Here is a 21,218-nt window from a genome sequence, read left to right on the forward strand (position 1 = left end):
AAATGCCCGGTGGCGCCGCTAGCAGCCGTTATGGCTGCTACAGGGGTAGCACCGCTACTGTGGGGCCCGCGCCGCCGAGCCTTACACAGGCACTCTCATGCCTGTAGGTGTCGCTAGCACCGGAGGGGGCCCCGGTGCTAGCGGCAGCCAAATACATGTATTAGCGCTAAATGGCCGGGCATGTTCCGTGCCTGACCATCCAGTGCCTTACAATGACACTGATTGGCTAGCGGCGCGATGACATCATCGCGCCGCTTCCATGCTTGGAAGGTGCTGATTGGCGGGGCAAGTCATTCTGCCCCGCCAATCAGCGTCATTGAAGGACGCTCATTCAGCTCCTGCAGACATGCTCAGAAGAGAGCATGTCTGCATCGCCAGTGAACAGCGTGGGAACCGGAGAATGTGAGTATGTCAACTTTATATATTTTTTTCCTCATAAAAATGTGAATGGCATTATCTATAGTGGGGGGGGGGGGGTCTATCTACAGGGGGGGGTGGGTCGTCTTTATGTGGGCTATTATATATAGGGGGGTCTATATGTGGGGCAGTAGCTACAGGGGGTCTATATGTGGGGCAGTAGCTACAGGGGGGTCTATATGTGGGGGTGTGGGCCACTATCTACAGGGGGGTCTATATGTGGGGCAGTATATGTGAGACACTATACAGGGGTGGGCTATATGTAGAGCACTATCTATAGGGGAGCTATTTTTTAGGGTACTTTCTATAGGGGTGGGCTATGTGTGGGACACTATATACAGGGGTGGGCTATACGTGGAGCACTAACTATAGGGGTGGCTATATGTAGTGCACAGTCTACAGGGGTGGGCTATATGTGGGACAATATCTACAGAGGTGGGCTATACGTGGAGCACTAACTATAGGGGAAGCTATATGTAGGGCAGCACGGTGGCTCAGTGGTTAGCACTATTGCCTTGCAGCTCTGGAGTCCATATGTGGGCACTATCTACAGGGGCTTCTATGTAGGTCACTATCTACAGGGGGCACTATCTACAGGGGGCACTATCTACAGGGGGCACTATCTACAGGGGGCACGGTGTGTGTGTGTGTGTGTGTGTGTGTGTGTGTGTGTGTGTGTGTGTGAGAGACAGTTATATTTAGATGTGTTGAGAATTGTAACTTTGTTTACAGGTGCAGAAATGTTTTAAAAGTGAGAAGCTGAAGACATCTAAACGGAAAACTGCAGAAGTGGGTCATGGCCGGGAGAAATCCATCATAGATGTCTGAACCGGAGGGAGAAGAAAAGAACTAGAATCTGAGACGTCACCGGTGAGTCACTTAATGTAAATGTTTATTCTGCCTCTAATCAGTAATGTAGTCACTGTATGATCTGCAGCGAGATGATGGTGGTATGTTTTTTTTTGTGAAACCGCATCTCCCAGCATATCCTTATCATTGTTTCGGCCATGCTGGGAGCTGTAGTTTTACGCCATACAAACCTATGCGCAGCGGCGTAACTACCGCTATAGCAGCCGTAGCGACATCTACGGGGCCTGCAGCATGAGGGGGGCCTGTGCCACCCGCCGGCACGGCCCCTCCCATGGCCGCAGGCTCCGCTAGCAGCCGCTATGGCTGCTACAGCGCGACGCCACTGAAGGGGTTGTTCCTACAAAAGACATGCATCCCCTATCCACAGGACAGGGGATACATGTGGGATCGCTGGGACGCCCAGCGATGAGGAGAACGGGGGACCGAAAGTCCCCCCTAAGTTCTCCATGACAAACCTCGGACTTCCGGGGTCTGTGTCGGCAGCTCCATGGAAATGACTTGCGCACCGGTCGTGCTTGTGCGCATGCGTGACCAGCGCTCCTTTCATTTTTATTGAACTGCGCAGACGCCGGAAGTCAGAGGTTAGTCATGGAGAACTTCGGGGGACTTTCGGTCCCCCGTTCTCCTTATCGCTGCCAGCGATCACACATGTATCCCCTATGCTGTGGATAGGGGATGCATGTCTTTTGTAGGACAAACTATAGGGCGTTTTTTTTTGGGGGGGGGGTCTGTATGGTGTAATCTACAGAGGGGGCTGTATGGCGTTATCTACAGGGGGGTCTGTATGGTGTTATCTACAGGAGGGTTCTGTATGGCGTTATCTACAGGTGGGGCTGTATGGCGTTATCTACAGGGGGGCTGTATGGCGTTATCTACAGAGGGGGCTGTATGGCGTTATCTACAGAGGGGGCTGTATGGCGTTATCTACAGGGGGCTGTGTATTGTGCTATCTATAGGGGGGCGCTGTGTGGTGGAATCTATAGGGAGGCACTATCTACAAGGGGGGGGGGGGGTTGTGTGATACCCAGCAGAGGGGGGGGGGGCCCAGTCAAAAGTTTGCTATGGGGCCCAGTCTTTCCTAGTTACGCCCCTGGATACATGTCTTTTATTAGGACACACTGTAGGTCGCATTTTTTTGGGAGGGGGGACGCTGTATGGCGTTCCCTACAGGGGGGGACGCTGTATGGCGTTCCCTACAGGGGGGGAAGACGCTGTATGGCGTTCCCTACAGGGGGGGGCGCTGTATGGCGTTCCCTACAGGGGGGACACTGTATGGCGTTCCCTACAGGGGGGGGCTGTATGCCGTTCCCTACAGGGGGGGCTGTATGGCGTTCCCTACAGACCCCCCCTGTAGGGAACGCCATACAGACTCCCTGTAGGTAACGCCATACAGTCCCCCTGTAGATAGCGCCATACAGCCCCCCGTAGATAACGCCATACAGTCCCCCTGTAGATAGCGCCATACAGCCCCCCTGTAGATAGCGCCATACAGCCCCCCTGTAGATAGCGCCATACAGCCCCCCTGTAGATAGCGCCATACAGCCCCCCTGTAGATAGCGCCATACAGCCCCCCTGTAGATAGCGCCATACAACCCCCTCTGTAGATATCTACAAAGGGCTGTATGGCGTTAACTACGGGGGGGCTGTATGGCGTTATCTACAGGGGGGCTGTATGGCGTTATCTACAGGGGGGCTGTATGGCGTTATCTACGGGGGGGCTGTATGGCGTTATCTACGGGGGGGCTGTATGGCGCTATCTACAGGGGGACTGTATGGCGTTATCTACGGGGGGGCTGTATGGCGTTATCTACAGGGGGGCTGTATGGTGTTATCTACGGGGGGGCTGTATGGCGTTATCTACAGGGGGGCTGTATGGCATTATCAAAAGGGGGGGTTTGTAAAAAAGGCACTATCTACAAGGGGGGGTGGGTTGTGTGACACCCAGGGGAGGGGGGGCCCCAGTCAAAAGTTTGCTATGGGGCCCAGTCTTTCCTAGTTACGCCCCTGGTCCAGTCCCTAGAGGTTCACTGCCTAATATCTCAAAAATCTCTTCTCTTATTGGAGGGCATGGCGTGTGCGGTCACATGACCACATCCCTGTTTTTATACTAAATGTACCAGAAGTCCTGTGTCCTCTGTGCACGCTCCCGAGCGCTGCATCTAATTTTCATAGAGCAGTGTCCCAGCGTGTCAGCTGGCGCCTCTATCTTGGCTATATATTTATTTTGGACAGTGATGTAAAGCTAACTTTTTATTGGTCTCTGATATTAACTTTTTCTATTAGACTGTCAAACTTAGAGTAAGCCGAGTGATGATAATCTCTCCGATGCTTTTTTCTACTGTGCATGCTCAGCCTTTCAGCCAGGAAACGACCCAGGCCTGAAAAAAAGCGTTCACGAGAAGGGAAGCAGACCACTATCTGAGTCTTAGGTCGGTATAAGTACGTGCGCGGCCATAGATGTAATAGAGATTCATGGTCCGATCCAATGGCGACCTACATACAAACAAAGGACTGCCTACATAAAAAAGTTATGATTATAGCGTTCAATTGATGCAACATTGAGAAAAGTTGAACTTGATTGACCTGTGTCTTATTTCAACCTATGTAACATTTTTATTAGTTTAATTTGAACAAATTCATATATTTGCATTTCCTACATCTTTTAATGGGATCATGTTCATAATATAACCCATTTAATAGGACATATAGACAGCAGATATTAATATTAAATGAGAATATTAAATGAGAATTGTGCCTGTGTATTGCTGACCGTCTTTGTCCGGTATTGGGGACATTGTAATTGTTTCGTATAATATGCTGACTAACACGGTACTACACCATTTTTTTCTGTACTATGTATAATAGAATATATTGCAGACTTAAATAGTTCAATGAAATGCAGTTTAGAAAAGGACAGACGAGCTCGAATTGGTTACTATGGGCAACATGGTCTTTTTCTCAGAGACAGTTGTGATCTATGAGGTCCAAAGCGTTTACTTACTTTGATTCTTGTTCCATTTGCTCCTCCAGCTGAGCAATCTTAGACTCCAGGGATGCAATAGCAATCTTGTATTTTGACCTGATGGTAGAATCCATCTCATTTAATTTCACTTTGAGCTCCTTGTTTTGTCTCTCCAGCTGCTGACGAGCATTTTCTGCCTTCTGCGAGAAGCTCCTCTCTCCTGCCAGCTCAGTGGTCATTGTCTCCACCTGTTGGAAGCATCAAGTACTGTATCGGTATTTTGAAGGCGCACTTAAAATGCAGCTAACCAAAACCTTCTACAATCCAAAGAAAATTAGCTGTATACATCTACATGCAATAAACATTATGCTGTGAGTACAACCTTCTCCAGTGTTCACTGTTCCAGTTTCCAAAAGAGAAGGGAACGACAGGAAGCATTTATCAGACAATGGCTGAACATAACTCCGTCCAGTTACCCGGAGAGATCTAGTTTACTTATTCCATAATCATAATGAGGGTTATATATTCTGATAGACACGGAGGTTGATGACTAATATTTACAGGAAAGCCAAGTACTTTATTTAGGTCTACATGTATAGAATGGCAGAAGTACAGTTGCAGGTTTATACATACAGTAGGTTGGTTTGCTTTGTCATTCCGGTGAAGTAATTTAGTATTTCTGATCTTTTATGTAATGCGGTCACAAATATTCACAATATATTCGTTTTATCACAATATTGTCTTACCTGCAGTGTATACTTCCTATATCTGTCATTAAGAAGCTCCATATTACTCTGCTCCTCATCCAACTCCTCCTCCAGCTGAGCAATTCTGGTCTCCAATGCACGCTTTTCATCCAGCAGTGCTGATCTATTGGGAGAATAACATTCATAAGGTTAATACTAAAATTATTTCATGTAATATAGAATATTCTATGAGTATGTATGTGCAATATCCCCTTATAACCAGCGTTCCTTAATCATTGCAACACCAAATATTTTTCAACTTTCTAATATATTTTCTTTTCTGAACTCCTCACTGCTTTTAAGGTCTCTGCTTGCAGTCTGTGAATGTAAGCATTCTTGCTTGCATTCAGAGTTGAAAAACCTGTACAGACCTAATACTTCTCACAGCTAAGCGTTTGCTATAATGTATTCAGTCTAGTCAATCCACTTTCAGCTAAATAGATAAGTAGCATAAATCTCTTCTGCCCTGAAGGTTTGCTGCAATGTTAGCGTATGTTCACACAGGGCGGATACACAGCGTAACCGCCCTGGGCGCCACAGGGAATTCCAGCCGATAAACTGCACCAAATTGTGGTGCAGTTTTTCAGCCAGAATGTCAGCGGCGGAAAACTGCATGTATAAAACAAACACATACTTCCACTCTGACGTCCTGCAGGCCGGGCCTCCTGGGGTGACGTTGTTTAATCCCATGCGACCGCCGCTTCCAATCACAGGCTGCAGCGGTCACATGGGATGAAACGTCATCCCAGTAGGCTAGCCTGGACGAAGAAACACGGAATTCTGGGTAAGAATAAGATTATCTTTTTTCCCGAGTTTCGTTTTTTGCAGCAGAATCGCTGCTTTTCTGCTGCAAAAAAAGCATAACCTGCTATTTGTTGCGAGTCTTACCTCCCATTGAATTCAATGGGGAAAACCTGCAACACAAATGCAGCGATTACGCAAATACAATTGACATGCTGCGAATTAAAAAACCGCACCGCAGGTCAATTTCTGAGTGTTTTTTCCACTCATCATTTACGCAGCATGTGGATGAGATTGGTTCCTATCTCATCTGCTTTGCTACTACTGTATTATTCTGCGGATGTTCCGCTACGAAGTCCGTTGTGGAAAATCTGCAGTATTTACGCCAACAATCAGATCAACCTCAATCAAAATTGGTGTGAATAAATGATCAATATATCGGTTTCATCATCTAAACACACAATTTTGTTGTGTAATACTGGTCAGGCCCTCTTTAAGACATTACAACATATGAGGTGAATTTCAGAAACATACTTTCCACTGACACCATTAAGAAGTTCATCTGCCAGATCGTCTCTTTCCTGTTGAGCTTGTCTTTTCGATCTTTCTGCAGCTGCCAAGTCCTATAACAATATAAGTAAATATATTACATTTCATCCTTTACATACTACAAAGAACATATCACTGCACATTATTAGGCCTTGTTTACACAGTGCAGATTTGCAGCAGATTTTGTATGAATTTTTTAAGTCCAAACCAGATTTTGATCCAGGAGAGCCTAGAAGTCCTGTAGATTTCTTCTGTTTAGGTGCCATATCTGGTTTTGGCTTAAAAAATACATGCAAAATCTGCACCGTGTGAACAAGGACTTATACACCTGAAAATAAATGGAAAACACTTTTTTTTTTGTGTCGAGCGGTTCCTAATTCAAACGAAACCTAGATAGTCAAATACGGGCAGATGTCACATTGGCAGCAAGACATCTGCCTATCCTCTGACCTGCAGCACTGGTGAAACACTAGAGTTTGAAGGATTTCCTTTTTTATAACAAAATGAGGACAGATTGATGGTAAGAAGACGTTCCACCATGTTGAAAATCTTCTTGTGTGATAGCGAGAGCATCTGACAGAAGTGCTCAATAACTCCCCATAGGTCCTGATGACAAGCAAGTCAAGTCTAGCTTTATTCTAATCTAATCTAAGTAATCCAACCAAGCTATTGACTTCTTAGGCTTCGTTCACACCTATAGTTTCCATTTGTGTCAGTCAGGGCTCTGTTCCGGCGGAAAGCTCAGACGGAACTGAGCCCTGACACAGATGTGAACGAAGCCTTAGAGGTTAATTGTTCAGATGTGACAAACCTCTTGTAGCTGGAGAAGTTCTGCTTCTAAACTCTTGAGTCTCTTCTCATTCTCTTTAGACTGGATGAACATTTCCTCTCGAGATGACCGCGTCTCCTCAACTTCACGCCACACTTCTTTCAACTGGAGCTGTAATACAAGTCATAACTACCGTTATTTCTTTAACAACTACATATTTCCATTAGGAAATGAAGAGCCACTAAAACACCACAGTTCTCATGCCTCAGGTGCTATATGTAGTTCACAATTCCCCAGTATGGATTCCCTAATACTGGTTCAGAAATTACATAACCTCTTTAGGGACTTGGTGTAGAAACGGGGAGTGCCTAGAATAAATTTTTAAAAATTACAATTGACAAAAGATGAAGGGTATATTACCTTGTCGCACAGTGCTAACACTTTTGAGGTTGGGATGATAGGAAAAAATGGGGGTCCGGTACGGGAATATTGTCATATTTGGGGGAGGGGGAAATCCACTGGCGGGATTGGAAGCACATACCTACAGGAGGTTAGCTAGTAACAAGCCGATGCTACTCTTAATGCAAAGGGTGGGGGCAAAGCAAGCAGATACTGGGGGCGGGGGTATGAAATAAGTATACTCCGCTATGGAACAATCAATTTCTGTGGGAATTGTATCAATTAGAGGGCATGCATGGATGGGATCAGAAAAGCATAATAAGGTTAAGACAACTGTTTAATGAAACAACCCTGAAATCCTTCCAGCAATTAAAGGATGAGTTTCAGTTGGAAAATATTTTTTACCAGTTTCTGCAGATTCGCCATGCCGTACAGACACAATAAAACCTGATGGATCTGACAATTAAGGCCTTGGGAGTATTGGATTATATGGCTAGAGCGTCCACTTCTAAGGGGTTGATTTTGTATGGCATATAGAAGTATATTATCAAAATACCTAGGGGATCTCATGGAACCCATTAGAGAAAAATGGAAGCAGGCTGTAGACCCCATACCCACTGAATTGCTTAGACTCCGAATGGTCACCTAGGGGGAAAACACTAGTATCAATGTATGGTGAATGGTACCGAAGATGGCTTAGGGTAATTCCAGGGACAGGGAAGATCCTATTACAGGACCTGAAATAACAAAGTTATTAAGGTATGGAATAACTATTCAAGGGAGGGGGGGATATGGGGATACACTGGGGGACAGGATAAATGGATGCTGGGGTAGGCCAAATCGCTATGACTATAGCTTTTGTTTTGTCATTGTAATGCTGTATATATGATTAGATGTAGCTGCATATTGGAATACACCTTAGATGCAACGTTATTGACCCTGTATTGTTGGAAAATAAAGAAGAATAAAAGAGTGGAGGGCTGTGCTTGGAGGGAGTGGAGGGGGAAAGTTGGAGACTGTTAAATTGTTATGTTTCTTGACCTGATATGTCCATGCCTTGATGACTGTAATTTGTAAAGGTTAATTCACGATGGACCTAATTTTTTGCAGACTTTGGAAATAAACGTAAACTGATTTAAAGAAAAAAAACACACAGTGCATGATTTTATTGTATCATTTCCCATCTTATTATAATAGTAAAAATGTGAACTGTGCATTCAATCACCTGCAGTCTCTTCAGCTGTTTAACTGCTTCTTCTCGTCCCTTGTTAGCCACATCAATTTGACTTTCCATGTTCTGAAGGTCCATCTCAAATTTTTTCTTGCCAGCAAGAATTTGAGCCTTCTGCTTGCGTTCTTCATCTAACTCCACCTCTAGATCTCGCACCTAGAACAACAAAAAAACAAAACGGTTATGTAATATAAGTACGTGTACACAACACAGGCTTGAATACAGACATGTAAATATAATGCACCTGCTTAATCAAGAGTTTCTTCTTTTCATCATTTGAGTCATCACGGTTTTGGAGATCCCTGTCAAACTGTGCTTTCATGGCCTGCATATTGACTTCCAGACGGAGTTTTCCATCTTCAATGCCCTGAAGTTCATCCTCAAGTTCTTCTATCTGAGTCTTCATATCCTGGACTTGTTGCTCCAGTGCTCTTTTAGATCTTTCTAATTCATGAGCCTAGAATTGTAATTTCATATTATTATTATTGTTTTAGATATCTTTACACCTAGACATGACATTAAGGGAGTAAATACCATAGAGGCAGACCCCGTGACTGCTCTGGGTCCCTTAAAAACAGAGGGGACCCAGTCTTTGTTGGTACTATACCTTTTGCTACTGAGCAGCAAAAACTTGTACAGGACTTACTTAGTCCAGAAGAACTGCATTGTTAGCAAATAAGAAAATGGGGGATTAACATGGAAAGGCGTACAGGCAGGGAGTGGGAAAAACACACCAGATGCTTCTGAGTTGGGTGGCAAGACACCTTCTATGTACGCCACTGCATGACATTTTCAGGGAACAAAGCAAAAATGTTTGAAAATAATACCTATTTCTATCTTTCAGGAAATTATGTTCATAACTCTAAGAGAGAATGGAATCTACAGTATAAGGATAAAAATTTAAGGGATTCTTACATTCTTGCCAACATCATCCTTGGAACTGATCAGGTCATCTAGTTCAGCCCGCAGCAGTTTGGTCTGTCTGTCGAATTCATCCTTTTGATCAAGAGCTTGTTCCAGTGCTCGACTCAGGGACAGAGCCTTAGTTTCCTTCTCACGAGCCTCTGCCTCTGCCCTATCTCTCTCCTCGGCATAACGTGCTGATATGTTCTTCTCTTCTGCTAACATCTGAAAATTTATAGAAACAATTGTAAAATTGTTTGCAATCATAAAATATATTACTAGTAGAATGTACAAATTTACCTTGCACACAACTAGAGGAACTTTCATAGTGTTCCCAGAATGTTTTATGGAGATTTCTTAAGATTTAAAATTTCAAATGCCAAGAGTCAATACATTTTAATTCACAAACATCATAGCTGTTTCTTATGTAAACATATAAAGACTATGTCAAACTTTTAAGCCGCTTTGTTTTTTTTAGTTAATGTATGTGTTTAGTAATTTCAAACATTTTAATAATATACATTTATGACATTAGCTTTTAGTTTTAGCGCTAAAGCTTCAATGTATTTACTATACATACAAGCTGCATGCATAATGCTGCTGTAAGCCGAATCCGTCAGCCAGCTGGCGGCTCGGCAGACACCTGATCCTGTGTGCTTCTAACACTATCCCTACTGTATTAGGGTCATATTATGTGTTAGAGGCACACAGGAGCCGGTGTCAGCCGAGCCGTCAATCCAGCTGACTGACGGATTCGACTTATGGTGGCGTTATGCAGCTTCTATGCATAGTGGATACATAGAAGCTTCAGCGCTAAAAGTTAACAACATTTTTAAAAAAAGAATCGTCGCCGTAGTTAGTTTTAGTGTCAGGGAAGTTCACATAAAAACTAGGTTTAGTGTTAGAAACCCTCGCCCTAGTTAGGTTTAGTGTCGGGAAAGTCCACTCGTTCTATAAACAAAAAAAAAAACACTACATGTTTTGATTAGTTTAGGTAGCAGCATATTACTCCGCGTTAGGGAAGCATATATATCATATATATATATATATATATATATATATATATATATATAAAAATATTTTTTTTGATGTATACCAAATACTTTTTATACATTTTACACGTGTCTAAGCACAACATAACAAACTTGTCCAAACAGAAATTTCCTGCCGAAGAGGTATATTCATTTCTTACCTCCGACACAGACTCGTCGGATGGTGAGACTCTGTTTTATTTATCAACCTCCTCATCCAGTGATGAAGAGGAGGGACACCCTAGGAGATGCCCCAGGACCACCACCACAATTGAAACCCCCGAGAGAAGTGACCCCACTGCAGTTGAAACCCCCGAGCGAAGTGACCCCATTTGGACCCCACACCAGACAATTATGAGCCACATATCCCTGAGTACAATTATGCCCAACAGTACATCACCAAGAACCCCACATCATTTTATGCCCAATTCTACAGGTGGACTCCTGTACACGCAGCAGAGTTGGGCAAGTTCTGGGGACTGCTCACGAGGCTTCTGAAAAAGCCATCCATTAGGGCCTACTGGAACACAGACATGTTATACCACACCCGGTGAGGCAATACTTCGCTTCTTACATTATGCTCATAATGAGTGTTGCCCACTCCGAGATGACCCCAGTTTTGACCGTTTGTTTAAATTGAGACCCTTATTAGACCATTTCAGTGCCTGTTTTGCCCAAGCATACACCCCCAAGAAGTGTATTTCTATTGATGAGTTCCAGGTACATTTTAAAGGGAGGCTTCAATTCCGCCGGTACCTGACAAATAAGAGGGCAAGGTATGGCGTGAAGATGTATAAGCTGTGCGAAAGTGCATAAGGGTACACTTACAAATTTAGCATAAATGAAGGGAATGACACCAGTATTCAGCCCCCAGAATGCCCCCCCCCCCCCTTACTGGGAATTTTGAGCAAAAACTACATATTATTGGAAAAAATTTCATTTTTCTTTATTTCACAGCCCAATTCAAATTAATTCTGTGAAAAAACTGAGGGGTCAAAATGGTCACAACACCCATAAATTAATTCCTTGAGGGGTGTAGTTTCCAAAATGGGGTCACTTCTGGTGGGTTTCCATTGGTCTTAAACCTCTGGGGCTCTGCAAATGCGACATGGCACCCGAAAGCTAATCCAACAAAATCTGGACTCCAAAGAATACTTAGCCCTCCTTCCCTTTTGAGCCCTCCCATGGGCCCAAGCGGCAGTTTATCACCACAAATGGGGTAGTGCTGCACTCAGGAGAAATTGCGCAAGAAAATGAGGTATTTTATTTTAAATGAATTCCTTGAGGGGTGTAGTTTCCAATATTTAGGTATATTTGGGGTTGTTTTCTATGTTTTGGCACAAGACCTCTTCAAACCTGGCATGGTGCCTAAAATATATTCTAATAAAAAAGAGGCCCCAAAATACTCCTATGCTTCTGAGGCCTGTGTTTTAGTCTAGTAGCGCACTAGGGCCAAATGTGGGACATTTTTAAAAACTGCACAATCTGGGAAATAAAACTGTAGTTGTATTTCTCTAGTAAAACCTCCTGTGTTACAGAAAAAAAATGGATTCAAATTGAATTTCTGCAATAAAAATTTAATTTGAAAATTTCACCTCCACTTTGCTTTAATTCCTGTAAAATGCCTAAAGGGTTAAGAAACTTTCCAAATGCGGTTTTTAATACTTTGAGGGGTCCAGTTTTTAAAATGGGGTGTTTTATGGGGCTTTCTAATATATAGGCCCCTCAAAACCACTTCAGAACTGAACTGATACCTAAAAAAAAAGCATTGTAACATTCTAGAAAAATTTAAGAATATTCAAAAAACAATGACAACATAAAGTAGACATATTGAAAATGTAAATTAGTAACTATTTTGTGTGGTATAAACATCTACCTTACAAGCAGATACATTTAAATTCAGAAAAATGCTAATTTTTGTGTCACGAGCAAACAATTTCAGAATCGTTTGGATTCATAAAAGCAATCCAAAGTTATTACCAGATAAAGTGACACGTCAGATTTAAAAAATGGGGTTTAAGCCTTAAGGCCCAAACTAGATTGCGCCATTAAGGGGTTAAATACCTTTTTTTTTTTTTTTTTTTTAAAAAGCCCTTAAAGCTTACATAGCCTTTAAAGCTGCTTCACTTCTAACCAAATGTAATTATTATCTGTCATTGTATTTACCTGGTCAAATTTCTTCTGTTTCTTTTCCAGATTTGAAACAATTTGCCGCTGATGATCCAGATCAACCATATGGTCATCCAATTCTTGTTGCATACGATTCTTGGTCTTTTCCAGTTTATCATTGGTTTGATGCTTCTCTTCAAAACGCTGGTGCATAAGCTCTAACTCCTTAGCTAATTTCTTTTTGGAGTCTTCCAAGCCCTCCACTGCACCTCCGTGCTCTTCCATCCTTTTCTTTGAATCAAGAAGCTTAAAATAATAATACAAAGTCTATTACACTGCACACAGATTTCGATTCCTTTAAATCTGCTGTTAGCAAAGAGGTTTATTTACATATAGTACTAGATCTGGCAATTGCTTATCTCATAAAAACAGGTAGTAGTTTAGGATGGTCTGTTACCTGTTGTTGCATAGCCTGCATCTGACGATTGAGCTGGTTCTTGGCTGCCTCTTCTTCCTCAAGGTTCTCCATAAGGTTATTTTTTTCATCTTCCAACTGTTTTACTCTAGAACTGAAGTGTAGCTTCAGTCTTGTCTCCTCTTGCAGTAACTCCTGGAATAGAGTTTACAAGAAAGATATTACAGTTAGGAGGAATAAAAAAAGAAAAGCACTGTCAAATGGTGACGTTAAGTACCTGGGTATCTTGCAGTTGGGAGTGCACTGCAGAAAGGTCTTTGGTTAGTTTAATGGATTTACTTTCTGTGGATCCCAATGTACCAGACATCCCATCCAACTCAGCCTGTGAACAATATAAACACAAGTGTTAAGAGAAAGAGATAACCTACAGTCAGACATCCAATCTTGTAAATACTAAAACCTGAAAATAAAGAAACTGGTGTCTTTGAATTATAATATTTCATTAGACCCAAAATAGCATCTATATAGTAAAATATTTCTTAATTTAAGCTACATACGATAATTAAATCGTAAACCAGAGGACAGGCTTCTATAAGCACCAGTCAGATAATACGAATGCCAGCCTTACCTGTACTTTCTGTAGCTTTTCTGCAAATTCAGCCTTTGCCTTCTCGCTCTCAGAGACTCGGACCTGAAGATCAGACACCTGTCCTTCTAATTTCTTTCGTTTCTGTTCGGATTCTTGTTTTGTAGCATGAAGATTTTTTACTTCGTTCACTAGATCAGTGTTCTCGCTTTCTAATGTCTGTTTTACTTTCTCCAGATTTATTTTGAACTAAAAAGATAAAAAGAAACGACATATAAGGACAATAGATTTATTATATAATCTGTATCAGCAGGGTTTATCTTCTTTCACCTTAACCCCTTCCCGCTCCTGGACGTACTATTAGGTCATGATGAGTGCATCATTCGCGCTTCATGACCTAATAGTATGTCTTGCTCTAAACACAGCGCCATTCCCGCCAGGCGTGTTCATGAGCTGTGACAACTGCTGTCTCGTACAGCAGTTGTCACAGCTCCTTCAGCAGGGACCGATCGCGGTGGTTCCGGATGATTAACCCCTTAGAAGCCGCGTTCAATAGCGATCGCGGTTTCTTAGAGGTTAAACCACCATTGATGTCCCGCTACATGATAGAAAAAACTAATGTGCCTGGGGCACAATGAAACCCATTTTCCCAGCTACCAACTGAGTTATAGTAAGATTTAACTTTTATTAGTTCTATTTCTAAAAGGTCCAGGAGGGACAACGAGAGCACAAAAAAGGTTAAAATTAGCTAGAGACCATTGGCGATTGCTCTATAGAAATACTGCCGAACGAGGCAGGATTCAGTGTGCAAATCCTATCGCAATAGGATAACTGGGTCAGCAGCTGCAGACTGCCTGACAGATGCTGGTAGCACAGTGTATTAAAGGTAGAAGCCAATAGATCGTAGCAGTTAAAATTGTTGTAAGTATAGCCCCCCGACATGTTTCGTTGTCAACACAACGTCCTCAGGGGATAACATCGGGTCTAGTATACACGCGCTCTACTTCTTTGTACTTTAAAGACTCAGATAAGCCTCACACAGGAATCACCTGTGTGAGGACCAATAGAAACGTATAGATATTGACAGGCCTCTGTAAAATAAGATTGACATATAGAAGCGGCAATCAGAATAGAGGTGCAGATACACCAATCAATATGTACTGATGGCGCATGGGTACAATCATCCAGAGTGGACTTAGCCGGTTTCGGCTGTGATGCTACATGATAGCGGGCGCCGATGGTGTATTAGAATAGCGATCAAGGCCACCTGCCTTCAAGTCCCCTAGTGGGAAGAAAAAAAAAGTTTTAAAGTAAAAAAAAAGTAAAAATCACCCTTTTTCGCTTATCAATCATTTATTATTAAGATACATAAATAAACTATACATAATTGGTATCACCACGTTCGTAACAGCCTGAACTAAAAAAACGATTTGATTTATCCTGCGTGGTGAACACCGTAAATGAAAATAATAATAAACCATACCAGAATCACTTCACCTCCCAAAATGTTGCATGTACATAAAAATGATAAGATTGAACCTACAGTTCGTTACGCAAAAAACAAGTCCTCGCACGGCTTTCTTGATGGGAAAATAAAAAAAGTTATGGCAAAGTAAATGATTTTTTATAAAAAGTATTTTATTGTGCAAATGCCATAAGACATTAAAAAAACGATAAACATATTGTATCACCGTAATCGTATCGCTACGCAGAATAAAGTGATTATGTCATTTATAGCGCACGGTGAACGCTGTAAAAAAGGAAATAAACAACAATAGTAGAATTGCTGTTTTTTAGTGACCACGCCTCTTAAAAAAATAGAATGAAAACTGATCAAAAAGTCGCATGCACCCCAAGAAAACTACAATAAGGGGGTCATTTTTAGGGGGTTTCCTCTTTACTGGTACCTCAGAAGCTCTGTAAAAGCGATATTGCGCTCAATACAGCAAAATCTACATGCCAAATAGTGTTCCTGCCTTTCTCAGCCATCACGTTTGTCCAACCAGTAGTTTATGACCACATATGAGGTATTGCCGTAATCAGGAGAAACTGCTTTTCAAATGATGGGGGGCTTTTTCTTCTTTATTTCTTGTAAAAGTTTGAAATTGCACATTTTATCAGAAAAATTTGATTTTCAATTTCAGAGCCTAATTCCACGAAATGCAGCAAAAAACCTGTGGGGTCTAAATGCTGACTATACCACTCGATAAGTTCCTTGAGGGATGTAGTTTGCCAAATGGGGTCACTTTTGGGGGGTTTCTACTGTTTTGGCTCCACAAGACCTCTTCAATCCTGACATGGTGCTTAAAATATAATCTAATAAGAATGAGGCTCCAAAATCCACTAGGTGCTCCTTTGATTCTGAGGCATCTGCTTTAGTACATTACCACACTAGGGCCACATGTGGGATATTTCTAAAAACTGTAGCATCTGGGCAATAAATATTGAGTTGCGTTTCTCTGGTAAAACCTTCTGTTTTACAGAAAAAAATGGGAAAAAAGGAATTTCTGCATAGAAATTTGTACATTTCACCTCTACTTTGCTTCAAATTCCTATGAAACACCTAAAGGGTTAAGAAACATTCTAAATGCTGTTTTGAATACTTTGAGGGGTCCAGTTTTGAAATTGGAGTGTTTTATGGGGATTTCTAATATATAGACCACTCAAAGCCACTTCAGAACTGAACTGGTACCTAAAAAAAAGGCTTTTGAAATTTACTTCAAAATATGAGAAATTGCTGCTTATGTTCTATGCCGTGTAACGTCCCAGAAAAATAAAAGAATGGTCAAAAAATGATGCCATATAGTAGACATATGGGAAATGTGAACTAGTAACTATTTTGAGTGGAATTACTATCTGTCTTACAAGCATTGAAAATCAATTAAATGCAATTTGAAATCACATAGAGAAATAACAGCGGCGGCAGCTGTCATTGACAGCTAACCGTCTCCGTTACCGGCCTGGGGACCAATTAGCAGGCCCCCATTCCGGCGATTGCTGTGATTGGTCAGTCTTTAGAGACTAACCAATCACAGCCGTCTGTGACGTCGTCTACAGGGAGAGCTCCTGTCACTTTCTCTGATCTCCTCATTTCTGTGAGATCCGTGAGGAGATCAGAGAAAGCTATGTAGAAAAAAAACAAACACTATTTTTATTAACCCCTTCCTGAAACTGGGCATATAGTAACACCTTGAGGATGAAGCGGGCACAGGAGCTGTGCGCGCTCCATCTTCATCGGGTGTCGGCTGTAATAAACAGCCGACATCCCACTGCAACAACAGCGATCACTGTTCCATCCGATCGCTGTAGTTTAACCCCTTAAATGCCGCTGTCAATAGCAACATCGCCATTTAAGTAATTGATACAGAGGGAGGGGACTCCCTCTGCACCCCATTGCCGACCCCCGCAAAAAATTGCAGGGTTCTGATGGTTGTAATGGCAACCAGGAAGCCTAGCAATGGCTTCCTGGTTGCCAGGTACGGGAGTCTATTAGGTCCTGCCCAAGGCAGGATGTAATAGGCTCAACTGTCAGTTGTAAAGTGACAATTACAATACACTGCACTACACAAGTACATACAGAAGTAGTTTATTGTACAGGGGATCAGAAGAGAAGATATTTAAGTCCCCAAGTATGTGTAAAATAAAAACTGAAAAAAAAAAAGTTTTAGATAAATAAATTAAAGTTTTACATAGTAAAAACAATAATCGCCCTGTTTCCCTGATCAAGTCCTTTATAATTAGAAAAAAATGAAAATAAAAAAAACTAGACATAATAGGTATCGCCGCATTCGTATCGGCCTGACCTAAAAAAATATCATATTATTTATCCCGCACGGTGAACACCGTGAAATAAATACAATAAAAAACAATGGCAGAATTTCCTTTTTTGGTCACGTTGTTTCCAAAAAAATGGAATAAAAAGTGATCAAAAAGTCGCCCGTAGCCAAACATGGTACCAATAAAAACTACAGTGTGTCACACAAAAAACAAGCCCTCACAAAGCTCCGTCAACAAAAAAATAAAAAAGTTATGGCTCTTAGGACATGGTGACACTAAAACATTTTATTTAGAAAAAAGTGTTTTTATTGTGTAAAAGTAGTAAAACATATAAAAAAATATATAAATTTGGTATTGCCATAATCATATCGAACCGCAGACTAAAGTAAACATGTTGTTTATGCTGCACAGAGAACGCCGTTAAAAAATTTGAAAAAGAAACAGTGAAAGAATTTCTGTTTTTTGGTCTCCTCACCTCACAAAAAATGGAATAAAAACTGATCAAATTATCGCATGTACCCCAAAATGATACGAATAAAAACTACAGCTCGTCCCATGAAAATCAAGCACTCACACAGCTCGTCAACAGAAAAATAAAAAGTTATGACTCTTGGAATGCAATAATGCAAAACGACGGCCCAGACTAATTTATATGTGCAGCAGTTCTTCACCTAAAACCCCACGTCATCATTTGCAGCCCCCACTGGTAGACTCTGTAAATGCAGCGTAAACTATGACATTTTGGGGTCTGTGCTACATATGGGGCTAGTGAAGAAGTCAAAGATTAGGCAATGCTGGAGTGCGGATGTTTTGTACAATACCACGGACACCCTTCAGAAGTGCGACTCCTGCACCCAATAATCCGGCCTGTGCATAACGGAATGGTTCAAAGCGTACGTCACTATCCATGGATAATTTTATTATTCATTCTCCCTATTATTACATCATCCTATTATGACCTGTTGCACTCCGCCCATCTTACATATACCCTGATGTACTCCACATAGCTTACATATACCCTGATGTACTCAGCCCAGCTTACATATACCCTGATGTACTCCGCACAGCTTACATATACCCTGATGTACTCCGCACAGCTTACATATACCCTGATGTACTCCGCACAGCTTACATATACCCCGATGAACTCCGCCCAGCTAACATATACCCTGATGAACTCCGCCCAGCTTACATATACCCTGATGTACTCCGCCCAGCTTACATATACCCTGATGTACTCCGCACAGCTTACATATACCTTGATACACTCCACCCAGCTAACATATACGCTGATGAACTCCGCCCAGCTTACATTTGCCCTCACATTATAAACTGAAACACCAGTAAAACACTAAACAAAACTACTACCAAGCAAAATCTGCGCTCCAAAAGCAAAATGGCGCTCCTTCTGGGCCTGGCAGTGTGCCCAAACAGCAGTTTATGACCACATATGGGGTATTACCGTACTCTGGAGAACCGCTTAACAATTTATGGGGCGTATGTCTCCAGTGGTACAAGCTGGGCCCAACACATTGGGCACTGAAATAGCATATCTGTGGAAAATGGCAATTTTCAATCTGCAACATCCACTGTGCACTAATTTCGGCAAAACCTTTGGGGGTCAAAATGCTCACTACACTTCTAGATGAATTCCTTGAGGGGTGTAGTTTCCTAAATGGGGTCACTTCTCGGGAGTTTTCACTGTACTGGTACCTCAGCGCAATGCCACGTGGCGTCAAAAACAAATTTTGTAAAATCTCCACTCCAAAAACGAAATTGCACTTTTTCCGTTTCGACCCTTGCCGTATGTCCAAAGAGCCGTTTACAACCACATATGGGGTATTTCCCTACTCAGGAGAAATTGTGTAACACATTTTGGGGTGTCTTTTCTCCTCTATTCCTTGTGGAAATGAAAAATTATGAGCTAAATCTACAGGTTATTGGAAAAAAATATAATTTTTCATTTTCACGGACCAATTCTAATAAAATCTATAAAACACCTGAGGGCTCAAAATGCTCACTACACCTCTAATTAAATTCTTTCATGGGTATAGTCTCCAAATTGGGATCACACCTGGGGAATTTCTACTGTACTGGTACTTCAGGGACTCTGAAAATGCGACATGGCCCCCAGAAACCAATTCAGCAAAATCTGAGCTGCAAAATCCAAATGGTGCTCCATCCGTTCTGAGCCCTGCCGTGGGACCAAACAGCAGTTTATTACCACATATGGGGTATTACCATAATCAGGAGAAATTTCTTTACAAATGTTGAGGTGCTTTTTCTCCTTTATTCCTTACAAAAATTAGAAAATTCTTTTTTTTTTCCAAAAAAAAGTCTCTTTTCATCTTCACAGACTATTTCCAATAAATTCAGCAAAAAACCTGTGGGGTCAAAATGTTAACTATACCACTAGAAAATTTCCTTGAGGGGTATAGTTTCCAAAATGGGGTCACTTTTGGGCGGGATTCCATTGTTTAGGTCCCTCCAGGGCGTTGCATACGTGTCACTGTACCGAAAACCATTCCAGTAAAATCAGAGCTCCAAAATCCAAATAGCGCTCCTTCCCTTCTGAGCCCTGCTGTGGGTCCAAATGGCAGTTTATTACCACATATGGGGTATTTCCGTAATCGGGAGAAATTGCTGTACAAATGTTGGGGTGCTTTTTCTCCTTTATTTCTTGCAAAAATTAGAAATTTTTACGTTTTTCCAGAAAAAAAAGTAGATTTTCATTTTCACTAACTCCAATAAATATAGCAAAATACCTGTGGGGTCAAAATGCTTACTATACCCCTAGATAAATTCCCTGAGGGGTGTAGTTTAAAAAATGGGGGTCACTTTTGGGGGTTTCCACTGTTTTGGCACCACAAGACCTCTTCAAACCTGACATGGTGCCTAAAATATATTCTGAAAAAAGGAGGCCCCAAAATCCACAAGGTGCTCCTTTGCTTCTGAGGCCTGTGTTTCAGTCCATTAGCACACTAGTGCCACATGTGGGATATTTCTAAAAACTGCATAACCTGGGCAATAAAAATTGAGATGCATTTCTCAGGTAAAACTTTCTGTGGTACAGAATTTTGTGAATTTTGTAAAAAAAAAATGAAATTTGAAAATGTCAGCTCTACATTCCTTCAATTCCTGTAAAACGCCTAAAGGGTTGAAACACTTTCTGAATACTATTTTGGATACTTTGAGGGGTGCAGTTTTCAAAATGGGGTGTTTTATAGGGGTTTCTAATATATAGGGCCTTCAAAACCACTTCAGAACTGAACTCGTCCCTAAAAAAAATAGCTTTTTGACATTTTCTTAAAAATATGAGAAATTGCTGCTAAAGTTCTAACCCTTGTAACGTCCTAGAAAAATAAAAGGATGTTCAAAAAACGATGCAAACATAAAGTAGACATATGGGAAATGTTAATTAGTAACTATTTTGTGTGGCATTACTATCTGTTTTACAAGCAGATACATTTAAAATTGGAAAAATCATAATTTCTTCAAATTTTCTCTAAATTTTCGTGTTTTTCACAAATAAGCAATGAATTTATCGACCACATTTTTTCACTAACATAAAGTACAATATGTCACAAGAATCAATTGGATAGGTAAAAGCATTCCAGAGTTATTAACACATAAAGTGACACATGTCAGATTTGAAAAAATGGGTCTGGTCCTCAAGGCCAAAATGAGCTGGGTACTCAAGGGGTTAAAGCCAA

General features: G+C 41.6%; 1 protein-coding gene across 5 annotated transcripts in view; it reads right to left on the reverse strand.

Annotated features, from left to right (window-relative positions):
- The window catches only part of LOC142662116 (myosin-10-like), a 428,074-nt gene that overhangs the window by 72,258 nt on the left and 334,598 nt on the right, over positions 1–21,218 (reverse strand). For all 5 annotated transcript variants that reach the window (XM_075840065.1, XM_075840064.1, XM_075840061.1 and 2 more), the window contains 11 exons: positions 13,771–13,977; positions 13,420–13,524; positions 13,185–13,337; positions 12,785–13,033; positions 9,600–9,812; positions 8,929–9,141; positions 8,679–8,840; positions 7,097–7,225; positions 6,271–6,359; positions 4,996–5,119; positions 4,289–4,497 (listed from right to left, as the gene is read on the reverse strand). In XM_075840065.1, coding sequence (XP_075696180.1) covers positions 4,289–4,497; positions 4,996–5,119; positions 6,271–6,359; positions 7,097–7,225; positions 8,679–8,840; positions 8,929–9,141; positions 9,600–9,812; positions 12,785–13,033; positions 13,185–13,337; positions 13,420–13,524; positions 13,771–13,977 — 1,853 coding nt within the window. The remainder of the gene's footprint in view (positions 1–4,288; positions 4,498–4,995; positions 5,120–6,270; positions 6,360–7,096; positions 7,226–8,678; positions 8,841–8,928; positions 9,142–9,599; positions 9,813–12,784; positions 13,034–13,184; positions 13,338–13,419; positions 13,525–13,770; positions 13,978–21,218) is intronic.

This window comes from Rhinoderma darwinii, chromosome 10 (genome assembly GCF_050947455.1).
Source record: "Rhinoderma darwinii isolate aRhiDar2 chromosome 10, aRhiDar2.hap1, whole genome shotgun sequence".
Lineage (NCBI taxonomy): Eukaryota > Metazoa > Chordata > Amphibia > Anura > Rhinodermatidae > Rhinoderma > Rhinoderma darwinii.